The 12,546-nt window shown below is 56.3% G+C and overlaps 2 protein-coding genes across 4 annotated transcripts; one reads left to right on the top strand and one right to left on the bottom strand.

The window, feature by feature from the left end:
- Positions 1-290: 290 nt before the first annotated feature.
- UQCR10 (ubiquinol-cytochrome c reductase, complex III subunit X) lies at positions 291-1,525 on the bottom strand. The gene is made up of 2 exons (XM_072351350.1): positions 1,348-1,525; positions 291-555 (listed from the first exon to the last, which is right to left on the bottom strand). The coding sequence occupies exons 1-2, from the start codon at positions 1,486-1,488 to the stop codon at positions 508-510; spliced, it is 189 nt and encodes a 62-aa protein (XP_072207451.1). The 5' UTR covers positions 1,489-1,525; the 3' UTR covers positions 291-507.
- ZMAT5 (zinc finger matrin-type 5) lies at positions 1,518-12,413 on the top strand. 3 transcript variants are annotated; one of them, XM_072351348.1, is made up of 6 exons: positions 1,518-1,604; positions 4,117-4,301; positions 5,159-5,221; positions 5,406-5,486; positions 9,970-10,081; positions 12,189-12,413. In XM_072351348.1, exons 2-6 carry the CDS (start codon positions 4,175-4,177, stop codon positions 12,316-12,318), a joined length of 513 nt encoding a protein of 170 aa, XP_072207449.1. In that variant the 5' UTR covers positions 1,518-1,604; positions 4,117-4,174; the 3' UTR covers positions 12,319-12,413. The 3 variants fall into 3 exon arrangements, with proteins under 3 accessions (XP_072207449.1, XP_072207450.1, XP_072207447.1); XM_072351349.1 differs by lacking the exon at positions 1,518-1,604 and adding an exon at positions 1,767-2,076 and having other exon boundaries at positions 11,415-12,413; XM_072351346.1 differs by lacking the exon at positions 1,518-1,604 and adding an exon at positions 1,785-2,076.
- The last annotated feature ends 133 nt before the right edge of the window (positions 12,414-12,546 follow it).

Here is a 12,546-nt window from a genome sequence, read left to right as displayed (position 1 = left end):
AAAGAAAGCTGATGATTTAGAGAAGACCTGGTGGATGTAGTCGTTTACTTTCCTTTGAGTATGATTAGAGGAAAGCAGGCAGCTCCTTGCCACCATCTGAGTTCTCACCGGGCAGAAGCCAGCAGTGGTTAGTGGGCCTTAGCCGTGTGTGTGCTTTCACACTGCCCTGAGAAGAGCTTGCTTTCCTACAGTGGCCTGAAAATAAGGTTTGGGGCTTTCCACTTCGTTCTCCATTTCACAGGTAGGGAGGAGCTGCAGGCAGAACAAAGGACAAGGCAGGGAAACAGGGGTCAAGATATTCGTTTTATTTTAACACCGTAAGTTTCAATGCAGCAGCAGAACTCGTTGAGTCCATCTCGGTTGACATCATATCAGTAGGTGGCTGATATAATCTGGCTCGGAGTCAGTCATGGACCCAATTCCGTTTCGATATAACCCATTGAAGGAGACCCAATCCTTCTCTGCAGTGTCTTTTGCCACCCAGACTGGATCTTGCTGCTGAGCACTTCAGTCTTGATTTGCCTCATATTTGTGCTTGATGTGCTTCCACAGCTTCTGTACGTGAAACAAACAGAAAAGAAACAATCAGCTTTTCAGTGATCTTGGGATATTGAGCTTTACTTTAAAATGTACGTTATCAGTAACAGACAGCCGGGGCCAGACGAATGTGCAGGAAAACACATCCACAAACACCAGCAGGGTACAGCGACAGTGTGGGTGCAGCTGCCCTGTGCCCTCCTGCTGTGCCTCCACATACCACAGCAGAGCACAAAGGCTTCAGGACGATGCTCCATCCACCTCCCTGCCCTCTTGGGCCTCCTATTGCTGCAGCACCACGGCTCCCAGCCTCGTCTCAATGCAGAGGAGCCCGAGGCCGAGTGCCTGACTTCACACAAAGGAATCCTACACAGGCCCCAAGATCTGCTGGTGAATTCAGGGCTAAGGGAAGCCCTGCAGGAGGGCAGTGATCAGTGAAAGCTTCAGATTAAAAAAAACCTCACGATTTCCTTTTCCTTCTCAGCTTAAGAAAACACAGACACCGCAGCCTCGTTCTACAGTTAAAGTTGGGAGCTCAGCTGTCATTTCACACAGCTTCTAACCAAGGCCTGTCGCAAGGAGCCGCAGGAAGGACGCCGCTCTCACTCCTCCCGCGCTCTCCCAGCCCCGGCCCAGCCGCCAGGTTCTATCCCTGACGGGCACTAAGAACAGCCGCACAACGCGCCTCGGCTCCGTGCGGGCCGGCTGGGAGCTCACACCGCTCCTCGGCCCCAACTCCCCTCGCTGACCTTCAGGGCCGCTCCCACCGCCGGGCGGCCCCGCGCCTCCCTCACCCCGCGCCTTCCTTACCCCCTCGTTGAGGTGCTCGAAGATGGCGTCGGCGCCCTGATCGAAGGCGCGCTCGAACAGCACGGCGCCCAGCACGACGGTGAGGGCGAAAGTGGAGGTGCGGCGGAAGAGCGCGTTGTACGCCTGCCGGAGCAGCGCCATCTTGGAAGCGTCTTCTGCGCCTGCGCCGCCCCGAGAGGCCTTCTGGGAGCTGTAGGCGAGAGCCGCGGGGCTCGCTGGGAGTTGTAGGCGCCGAGCTGAAGGCCGCGGGCCGAGAGGTGAGTGGGGGGATGTCGTGCGTATGGCCGGTATATGGCCGGTGTATGGCCATGGCAACGGGACAGCCGCTGCGGGAGATGGGGCTGGAGGAGAGCGCCGTGAGAGCCGCTCGTAAGCACGGAGAGGAGAAGCCCTGAGTGCAGCGCTCGGCTGCGGGCGGTGGCACTGCTCAGCAGGCCGGGCTGCGGGCGGCCATCATGGCGGCCGGGACGCTTCGTCACGTGACACGGAGACGGCCGAGCCGGGGCAGCTCCGCGCTCCCTTTCCTCACAGCGAGCTGTAATGGCGGCGGGACGGCAATAGTGTGTGCTGTGCGGGGAGCATCTCCTGTGATCCTGTGACCTGCTGGATGAGGGAAAGGCTGTTGATGTGCTCTACCTGGACTTCAGCAAAGCCTTCGACACTGTCTCCCATGCTGTTCTCCTGCAGAAGCTGGCAGCCCGTGGCTTGGACGGGTACAGTCTCGGCTGGGTAAGGAGCTGGCTGGAGGGCCGGGCTCAGAGAGTGGTGGTAAATGGAGTTAAATCCAGCTGGCGACCGGTCACGAGTGGTGTTCCCCAGGGGTCGGTGCTGGGGCCTGTCCTCTTCAATATCTTGATTGATGACCTGGATGAGGGCATTGAGTGCACCCTCAGTAAGTTCGCAGATGACACTAAACTGGCTGGGAGTGTGGATCTACCTGGGGTTAGCGAGGCCCTACAGAGGGATCTGGACAGGCTGGAGAGCTGGGCTGAAGTCAATGGGATGAGGTTCAACAAGACCAAATGCCGGGTCCTGCACTTTGGCCACAACAGCCCCAGGCAGCGCTATAGGCTTGGGGCGGAGTGGCTGGAGGACTGTGTGGAGGAAACGGAGCTGGGGGAACTGATTGATGCTCGGCTGAACATGAGCCCACAGTGTGCCCGGGTGGCCAAGAAGGCCAACGGCATCCTGGCTTGTATCAAGAATGGCCAGCAGGACTAGGGAAGTCATCCTGCCCCTGTACTCAGCATTGGTGAGGCCTCACCTCGAGTACTGTGTCCAGTTTTGGGCACCTCAGCACAGGAAGGACATGGAGGTACTGGAGCAGGTCCAGAGAAGGGCAACGAGGCTCGTGAAGGGCTTGGAGAATCAGCCCTACGAGGAGAGACTAAGGAAGATGGGGCTGTTTAGTCTGAGGAAGAGGAGGCTGAGGGGAGACCTTATTGCCGTCTGCCAGTACCTGAAAGGTTCTTACAGTGAGAGTGGGGCAGGTCTCTTCTCACTAGTGACAAGTGACAGGACGAGGGGAAATGGCCTCAAGTTGCGCCAGGGCAAGTTCAGGTTGGATATTAGGAAGAACTTCTTTACAGAAAGGGTGGTTAGGGACTGGAATGGGATACACATGGTTAGGGACTGGAATGGGATACACATGGTTAGGGACTGGAATGGGCTCCCCAAGGAGGTGGTTGAATCGCCATCCCTGATGTGTTTAAGAGCCGTTTGGATGTGGTGCTCAGGGATATGATTTAGCAGAGGTTGTTTTAGAGATGGGTACTGGTTAGGCTGAGGTTGGACTTGATGATCTTCAAGGTCTTTTCCAACCTGGGTCATTCTATGATTCTATGACCTGCTGCTCCCACAGCTGCCTTTAATTGCATTCGTTCCCTGCTGCAATGTGGAGCTGGCAGCATTGGGGTCCGGCTGCGTGAAATCCACAGGGGCTTTTCTCTGCAGAGCGCTTGTGTTGGAGCTGTGCATCCCAGACCTGGAGCTCCCTGCAGACACGAGGGGCTGTGGGGACGTGATGCTGGAGCTCTTGGGAAGGCAGGAGCTGGTGGGTGCCGGTGGCTCGGCCGTGTTCAGCCCCGGCTCTGCTTGTTGCGGTGCTTCCTGCCAGCTCCGAGGAATCCTTGGAGAGGCAGTGATTGATTCCCGCCCTGATTTATTTCTAAAATCCCTCTTTCTCGTGCTGCTCCCCGTGCTATTTTTTAGATGCGTTTGGGCTGTCAAGGTGTCTAAAGCTGGAGAATTGCTGTTGGAGTTTATCTCTCAGTCGATCCATCTTCGGCATTTATCAGGTGCCGTTATATCTCACAGAGAGAACGTAAGGCTCCTGGGGGGAAGATTCCCTGCAGCAGCTGAGCAGCTCCAGAGCATCTGGCTTATTGCCCCTGTGGGGTTCTTCAGGCTCTCCCTTGGGTGAGGGTGGACGCAGAATTCCCTCCCTTGCGTGGCAGCTCACTCGATTGTCTGCAGCCCCAGGTTGTGTTCCTGGCCCTGCTGCAGCTCCGGGGATCCCTGGGCTCTCAGGGTCTCCATGGCCTCCAAGCAGAGCCACCATCCCATCGGGTGGCAGAGGTGGGGAGCGCAGAGCTGAGCTGGCCCTGCCATGCAGCAGACAGCGCTGTGCCGGTCCCTGAGGGACAGAAGTTACGCTGTCAGGTCTCACCTCTTCCTCTGTCTGCCAGCCCTCCATGATTTGAGTTCTTCTCCTTTGGAAGCAGGCGCTGTAAATCTCTGCTCCTTCACTATGTCCTTCTCCATCCCCAGGCACCGAGGCTCTGCCTGACGGCTCTGGGGCTGCGTCAGCTGCTTTGCAGGGGGAGAGATGGGGAAAAGGTACTTCTGTGATTACTGCGACCGGTCCTTCCAGGACAACCTGCACAACAGGAAGAAACACCTCAATGGGGTGCAGCATCTCCGGGCTAAGAGAGCCTGGTACGACTTGTTCCGAGGTGGGTGTCCCAGTGCCAGCCTTGGGGACATGTTCTCAGTGTGTGGTTGGGGTATGAGAGACGCATGGCACTGTGTGTTTTGGCAGTATGCAAAGACTCAGCTTGGATTAAAGTGATGGTGAAACCATTGCTTGTATGTTCCTTCGCTTCTCCCCTCCAGCTGCTCAGGGGCAGGTGCTGCAGGCTGTTCCCTGGCGAGGTGAGGGGAATGCTGCAGAGCTCTGGGGCATCTGCTGCCTGCTTCAGTGTATGCGGAGCTAAGAAATGTCCAAGAAACGGCCCGGTGTGGAGGTCTGACAGCCCAGCAGCCATCTACGTGGGTCAGTGACAGTGAGGCAGATGGCTTGGCGCATTTCTTCCTCCCAGGCTGCAGCCTTTGATTTTCCTGTGATTCATCCAATCCCTCGTCTCAGCCCTGAGGGGGTGGTTTGTTTTGGCTCCAGATATTTGCAGATTCCTCCACACACACAGATTCCTACAGGAGCTGCTGTGTTTTCCCCAGGACACCTGCAGGAGGTGAAGGAGCACGGCGCTGCTGTCTGCCTGAGCTGCAGCCTGATAATGCCCCGTTAACCTTCCTGCTGCTCTGCACTGCACTGGAGTGCTACAGGAGCTTCTTCTGTGCTGCTCAGATGGGGAGAAAGTGTGGAGAGGAAAAGCAGAGAAGGGGATATTTGCAAGCTAGGAAAAAGCTGAAGCCTGGGGTGTAGGTGGGGACTGATAACTCATGTTGCCCTTGGTTTAAGGTCAGGATTGTCCTGTAAAATGCCTTTATGTTAGGCAGGCTGAGCTCTGTGGTAGGATGTTACTGTGCAAAAGATGTGATCCTGTCCTGTTCTGTCATTTATCCCCCCCAGATGCTGCTGCTATCCTGCAAGAGGAGCAGAGCAAGAAGCCTTGTCGGAAGTTTCTACAAACAGGTGAGGTGGAAATACCTCCTTGGTGAGCTCTGCAGAGCCCTGCTGTGTGTGTGTCTGCCTTGGAGGGAGTGAGGGGCACGGGGCTGTGTGCCCTGTGTGCAGGGGAACCTGGGTTTGCACACACGTTTACGTGGGAGGACATCACACGTGCATTACTCATGGAGCTCCGTGGCTGTTCTTTCAGGGCAATGTGACTTTGGGTCCAACTGCAGATTTTCCCACATGACAGAGCAGGACCTGGAGAAGCTGAGTGCACAGGTGCAAGGTGAGCCCTGGAACAAGGAAATGCCCCGGGGGAGGGAGGGGGGGTGGAGGGTTCTCTGAGGAAGGGGCAGTTGCTGCAAGGAAAGTGGGCTGCAGGGGGGCACGTGAGGAGCTGTGCGGTGACTGTGTGGTCCTGTGCTGTGTGTGAATGTGGCTGCTCCCTCCTGCCTCTCCTGGCTGCCTGAGCCCGGAGGCTGCCTGTAATTGCTGCAGTTTTTCAGATGCTTCCTGCTCTCCATCTCCTGGCACAGACACAAGCCTAAAGAGTTGAGCAGCGCCGCTGCCACTTAGCAGCAAGTAGCTGAAGCACAGAGTGGGCTTCCTGAGCCCTTGGGGTTTTCGTCAGTCAGGGAATAAAATCTGTCAGCAGCAGAGGGCACTGGTACATCACTTCCCCTTAAATTTATGGCTTTGGTTTCCCCCCCACCCCCCGACCTCTCCATTATGGCCTGGGAGCTGTTTGCTCCTGTCTCACTCTTGTGTCCTGAGGAGATGAAATGGGGTCCTGGGTCCAGAAACAGCCTCTGTTCGTGTGATTGTCAGTGGAAGTTTGGGAAGGAGACACATTGCACTTGGCCCCCTGCTCTGAGTTTAGGAGCACTTTTTCATTCGAACACAACTTTTCCTTACTGAGAGTGCTGCCTCCCTGCCCTAAAAGGAGCAGCAGCTGTTTTCTCTGTAGTGTTCATTCCTCCTCAGAAAAACAGTGAGCGGGATGTTGATGAGACCATGTGGAGCAGTTGGGGTCCCTCTGGAGATCATCTGGTCCCAACCCTGCGTTGCTCTTTGGGTGAGCTCAGCAGGCTGTGCAGGGCCATGTCCATGTGTGCTCTGAGCATCTCCAAGCAGAGACTGCACACCACCTTGCTCCCATTGCTTCTTATCCTTTCACTGGATGCCATCACATAGCCTGGCTCTGTCATCTTAACTCCTGGGCATCTCCACATGTGGCTGAGATCCACCTCTATGAGCCTCTCCTCTTGTTTCAGGTGCTCCAGTCCTTTTGACTCACTCCACTGAGTCCCACATGAGGTTTGGGTTGTGCGTGGGCTCTGGGTTTGAGGAGGCAGGAGGAAGGCAGCACTTGAAAGCTGCCTTCCTTCCACTCCTCCCCGCTGCTGAGTCAGTGCAGGTCCCCGGGGCAATGCTGAATCAATAGCTGAGCAGTGCTGGCAGTCAATGAAAGCCACCTCGTGGGGCTGTGTGGTGCAGCACTCCTCTCCCCACAGCTGTCACCCCTCCGTGCTGCAGGGCTCACGTGCCATGCTGGCTCCACAAGTCGGCCTGTTTGGAGGAACCTGTGGTGTTTCCAGGCTCTTTATGGCAGGGAAGAGAGCACTCTGGAGCAGAGTAGAGCTGCAGGGGAAGGCTGGCAAGCTCCTCTGCGCTTGGGCAGGCTGCCTTGCCAGTTGCACTTGCTACTGAATATTGACTTGTGTCAGATGGGTCAGGCGTAAGTGGGGAGTTGGCTGGTGAGAGAGTGGCTCCTGGGAGACTGCTTGGAAACCTTGCATTTGTATTACCAAGTCAAACGTTTAATTAAGCAATTAGGCTTCACCAGGGGACAGCAGGGTGCCTCTCCTTGGCTTGTACTGTCACGCATGCCGGGCTGTAGTTAAATGCTGCTCACCTCTGTCGCAGCATTGCTCTGTGGATGTCCTGTGGGAGCCAAGCACTCTGGCTGAGGGTCACACAGAGCTCAAGTTCAGGTTTGGTGGAGGGAAGGACTGAGCAGGACGTGGTGGGCTAGAGGTGGAGCCCATGAACAGACAGGATAAATGGCTGCAGGTGCCAAACCACCCTTAGGTGCATCATGGGGAGCTGTCAGCGCTCCTCGGGCTGCTGAAGCAGCAGTGTTCCAGGTGGTGTGGCCTAGGACAGAGTTCACAGCAAGCCTGTGGATGGCAGGTTGGACAACAGGTTACAATAGTCACACGGGAGGCTTGACCCTCATAATACAGCCCTCAAAGCTGCCCTCCTCCAGGGCAGGCACTTCAGAATACAGTTGTGAAGAAGTCCTGTGATGAAGTGCTGTAGACCCGTGTTCTTCGGGGCCAGGCTGGATGGGGCTCTGAGCACCTGGTGGAGATGTGGGTCCCTGTTCACTGTTGGACTGGATAGCCTTTAAGGGTCCCTTCCAACCCTATTCTATATGCTAGGGGCGGACTTGCATTCTAGAAGATGGCACAGCCCTTTCTAGCTCCTGGGCTTTGTGTCGCTGAATGCCTGCTTGGTGCTGGTAGTTGTGTGGCAGCAAATTCTCCGATGTATTTTATTAACAGCCAAAGGGAACACTGCCTCATTTCTCAAGTTTGGCCTCCTAAAGCAGGGAATTCACCTCGTGGTTTGTGCTGGTCGTGTGGGTTGAACAGCACAACAGAAAGGAACGTTTCTGGCCACTTTATACTCACTTAGGGCCTGCCCTAGTTTGGCTGCAGCAGTTCTGCACCAGGTAGAGTATAGTCATAAAGAAGCAACAGTTTCCACCTTCAGCAGGGAGGGAGGCATATTCCCAGCTGTTACTGCATCAAAGCGTTACCGCTGCATCTGCTGCATCATTCATCAGAGAGACACTTCCAGGCTGTCATTTTTAGTACAGTCATGTCAAGAAAAGTCACTGTAAAATTGGCATCTTCTTGCTTGAAGTTATTGGCTCCCTGCTAATCCGCGTCACTTCTGCTCGTCGTCTTGACACAGCTCAGCCTCTTTGAGCAGCTCTGGTGAGCTGGGGGAGAGCAGGGCCACGGCTGGGTCTGTTGCAGCCATTATGGTTCTGTCATTGCACGCACATCTCTGCTCCGGGACCTGCTTGGGCACTTCCATGGTGCCTGATCCAGGTTCTGCACGTTGGCATCCTGAGCTGTGTGGGCACACGGTGAGTTCCGCTCTGGGATTTCTTTCCTTTCTGGTGGAGGAAACATGTGCTGAGAGTTGCACAGGGAGAAAGGAGAAAGGTGGAATTCTGGGCTGGCATCATTAAAGAGGCACTTTATGACTGCAGCCCCTCTGTTAATTGGCTCTCATTAAACTTTGAGACCAGCACCCCAGTGGGGGCTGAGGGAAAAGAAGGACCTTCACACCTGTCATTCTGCTGCAGTCTGGTTGGCTGCGTGCTCAGTAGCAAAGAGTGAGAGCAGTGATTGCGTTTCAGAATGGCATCTTGGAGTATCTGCTGACCTTCAGGGGGTCGTGGAATCACTGAAGTTGGAAAAGACCTCTGAGATCACCCCAGCCCACCCCCGCCGTGCCCACTGCCCACAGCCCTCATTGACACATCCCCACAGCTCTGGGACACCTCCAGGGATGGTGACCACACCACTCCATGGGCAGCTGTGCCACTGCATCACCGTCCTTCTGGAGAGGACATTGTTCCTGATGCCCAACCTGCGGCACAGCTTACAGGGAGCACTTGTCCCATTTCAATCCACTGGAAGTTTTGGTGGCCGCTGAATTGAACACGTGTTCTACAGAGGAGGATGAGACAGATTTGCCTTTAGGTGGGCGTTCATCAGGGGGTGCAGAGCCAGATGTGTACCCGTACCTGCTGCCTCGAGGCTTGGCTGGAGCTGGGAGCAGGAGCCAGCTGGATGGCTTTCACCTGGGGCCTGGCTTCAGCCAGCGTGAGTTGGGAGCTGTCCTATCCCAGCCAGTGAACTCAGTGGGACTGGGCAGGGGCTGTGGGTCCTGCTCTGAACAGAGAGGCTTTGGCTGAGGAATTGTAATGTGGGAGCTGCATTCAGCTCCTGTCCTGAGTCTGAGCCAAGTGCCCTGCTTACCAGACTGCTCTGCTTGTCCTCCGCTGCCCTCAGGCTCTCCGTTTGACTCTGGATGGCTCTGCCGGGATTTTACTCCTGGAGAACAGCAGTGGGAGATGTGTGAACAGCCCTGTTTCCAACCGCTCCCCTTATCTCTGGCTTGCAGAGGGTACCCCGACATCGGGCCCCCAGCAGGAGCTCTTTGTGGTGGCAGTGAGCGCACCGTCACCTCCTCCCAGCAGCAGCAGATGAAAAGGCTGGATGACAAATTATCCATCTCCGGCTGCTCATTGTGTAGCGCATTCCTGCCATCCTTATTAATATTCAGCAGGCAGATGAATAATTGGTTGCCACCACCAGGATGAAGTGATCCTTCACTCTGCCCAAGCAATATCAATTTCACACCCTGTCTGGAAACGTATAATATTTTCCTTAAACGTGTGACATATGGTGGTGAGGTGAGAGCAGCTCCGGGTGAGCGCGGCCACAGGTGGCAGATGGTGTCTGGATGGGACCAGGGTTCCCTCCTCTCTGGGAGGTTTGGGGATGAGGATGGAGGGGGTGGCACTGCCTGAGCCAGAGCAGTGTCCAATGGAGGGTGGGCAGTGGGGGCTGCCATGGGTAGGTTACAAGCTCTCTGTGATAAGAAGCTCTGCAGGGTGGTGAGCAGTGGGTTTGGTGGAGCAAAAGGATTGCAGTGCAAACCTCTGACAGCTCTCTCTTAACCAGGGGAGCAGAGATTGAGGGAGCTGCAGCAGGAAGGAGCAGAAATTCCACCCGACATCATTGAGAACTGGCTGGAGAAGAGAGCCAAGAGGCTGAGCACAATTCAGAGCAACAGGTACCACAGCTGGGGGGTGGGATGGAATAAAGGGTGGGAGATGGTGCCAGTGGTCAGGTGTGGAGGTGACAAGGTCCTGCTGCCTGTCCTCCTGCCCTGGGGCTCAGGCAGAGAGCTCCTGTGCCCTTTACATAGTGCCAGACATGACTGGGAGGCGGCATGGCCATGCAATTAATGCCCACAGCCGGTGACAGCAGGCTGCTCTCATCTGCTGACAGCTCCCCCATCCTCAGCCTGCCCTGTCTGCATGCCTCTGCCCATGCCCGCCTTCTCCTTTGCCAGTCGGAGGTAGGATTGGTTCCTCCTGCGTGCTGTGGGGTGCCTGCAGGTCCCTGCTGCTTCCCTGCTCACCTGACAGTGCCGCAGGCTTAATTGGATGGCGTTTGGGCAGGTGCCAGATCTCTCTTTTGTTCTTTTTTCTGTTTGCTCCTGTCCTCTCCGTGTTTGGTCTGGGCAGGATCTTCCCTCTGCTGTCTGTCTGGGTGTGCTGCTCACTGCTCCTTCCAGCCCGGCTGCCCCTTGCCCTGCAGTCATGCTGTCCCTGAACACTTGCCCTATTTGTCCTGCCCAAGAACCCCCCACCCCGATCTCAGGATGGATCAGCGCTCACAGAGGACGCCCAGTGCTCAACCCAGACCTTGCGGGGGTCTGTGTGGTCATGCAGTCTCCAAACACCCCTAAAACTTTTCAGGAGCACAGTCCTTGCCCTGCTCTGTTCTGAATGGCACACATTGGGCTCTGCTGAGCATCACCTCAATCAGCCCCACGGTGGTACAGCTGCCACGCTGGGCTCAGCAGCACGGTCTGCAACTTGAAAGCCTCCACCTGAGCTGTATTTGCCAAGTCCCATCGTGCCATTGCTTTCTGGAGAGCAGGGGGGAGCTGGATGGCATTGGTGCAGATTGCTGAGCTGTGGAGATGCGCGTGTCCTTGCCCACAGTGCGTGTGTGTGCCGTCATGATGCAGAGCCCACTTTCAGCTTCCCAGCAGAACGGGGCCCACAGGCTGGGGGTACTGAGATCCCATCAGTGCCTCTGCAGAGGACGTAGCCTTGTCCCCCCTTAGTAGACCCCGGAGAATCCCTGTGGGGCTGCCATTCTGAACGCTGCAGCAGGAGGTGAACCCATCATAGCACTCATGTCTTATGAGACCCCAGGGAATCGAGTACCCAGACAGCATCCTCCCCATTGATTAGCTGTGCTGCTCGCAGGGCAGCTCATTAGTTGATAGCTGTGCTGTTCCACCTTACAGCCTGCCTCGCTCTGCTCCTTGCCCCGCTGCTCTGCTTCTGCAGGACCTGGGTGCAACCTGAGGGCAGTTCCTTCCCATACAGGGCAGCTGTGTGTCTGCTGGTCCTGCTCCCATCCCTGGCGCAGAACGGAGGATGAGCTCTATGCCAAATGCCTTTACTCTCTGCTAGTTGCCTGGAAAACACCGCACTGAACTCCTGGAGCTGGCGTTGGGCCACGTTGCCAGCCCTGCAGGGAGAGGAGGGTGCTGCTCCTCCAGAGCATTATGTAAAGGAGCGTGATTAGATTTCTTCTGGCATAACAATTAAAGGGATCCATCAGGATCAGAGGTAGAGGCCTGAGAAGCGGCAGGGCTGCTGTCAGGGCTGGTTGCTGAAGAACAAATGAGTTTCCTGTACCCTTTCCCATTAATTCCTCAGTACGTTCGCCATGAATTTAAACCTGCCCCGGCCGAGCACTTGCTTTGGCTGCAGACAAAGGAGCGATGCTTCTCATTTAGCACTTCTGCTGCCATGTGTGGCAGCGCTGCCTGTGCTGTGAGCTGGGGTTGGAAGCCTCTTCCCTCCGTAAGGGTGCTTCTGGGAGAACAGCTGGCTTCTGGCAGCAACGTCGCTTCCGAGGGGTCCTTGTCCTCTGGGAAGTGTGCAGCTGCCCTGGGACTGGGGCTGCCTGCCTGGAAACCACGGCCACGGCTGCAGGTGTTGTTCTGAAAGCTCAGCTGTGCCAGGAGCTGGGGGGCAGATCAGCCTTCATGGGGGCAGGCAGAAGGGACTGAGCCGCGTCCCTGTGCAGCGTCCCCGAGCAGGGCCCTGCTGGCAAACCAAGAAGGCTCATCTCTGCCTTCTCCATCTCTGCAGTGCCCTGCCTGAGAAACACACACCCTTCCAGTACCCCCCTGGCTGGCCCCCTCTGCAGGAGCTGCCCCCATCTCTGCAGCCCCCCCCACCTGGGGGGTGGCCAGTGCCCCCCGGCCTGCAGTGGGGCTGAGGCATCGTGCAGGAGCCGGACTTCTTCCCAGCGTGAGAACGAGACCAGGTTATTTATATATACTTTTCTATTAATAAAATGCTCCCTCCATTGCAGCCTTGTGTTGTTTCTTTCCTGGTGGCCTCGGTGGGTCAACCTGACCCCCGTGATGGGGGGAAGTGGGAATGTAAACTGCAGCCCCACTTTTGTGGGCCGTCTGTGCAGCTGCCCCAGGTCTGGTGAGGAAGC

The sequence above is a fragment of the Excalfactoria chinensis genome, chromosome 16 (assembly GCF_039878825.1).
Source record: "Excalfactoria chinensis isolate bCotChi1 chromosome 16, bCotChi1.hap2, whole genome shotgun sequence".
In the NCBI taxonomy this organism is placed as follows: domain Eukaryota; kingdom Metazoa; phylum Chordata; class Aves; order Galliformes; family Phasianidae; genus Excalfactoria; species Excalfactoria chinensis.
This window is presented reverse-complemented; position numbering and strand designations above follow the sequence as displayed.

Excerpts from the sequence above, each read along its gene's own strand:
- ZMAT5 (XM_072351348.1), top strand. The coding sequence starts at position 4,175 with ATGGGGAAAAGGTACTTCTGTGATTACTGCGACCGGTCCTTCCAGGAC. Across the intron at positions 4,302-5,158 it reads CTGGTACGACTTGTTCCGAG|ATGCTGCTGCTATCCTGCAA; the intron begins GTGGGTGTCCCA and ends TATCCCCCCCAG. Across the intron at positions 5,222-5,405 it reads TCGGAAGTTTCTACAAACAG|GGCAATGTGACTTTGGGTCC; the intron begins GTGAGGTGGAAA and ends CTGTTCTTTCAG.
- UQCR10 (XM_072351350.1), bottom strand. The coding sequence starts at position 1,488 with ATGGCGCTGCTCCGGCAGGCGTACAACGCGCTCTTCCGCCGCACCTCC. Across the intron at positions 556-1,347 it reads TCGAGCACCTCAACGAGGGG|AAGCTGTGGAAGCACATCAA; the intron begins GTAAGGAAGGCG and ends TTTCACGTACAG.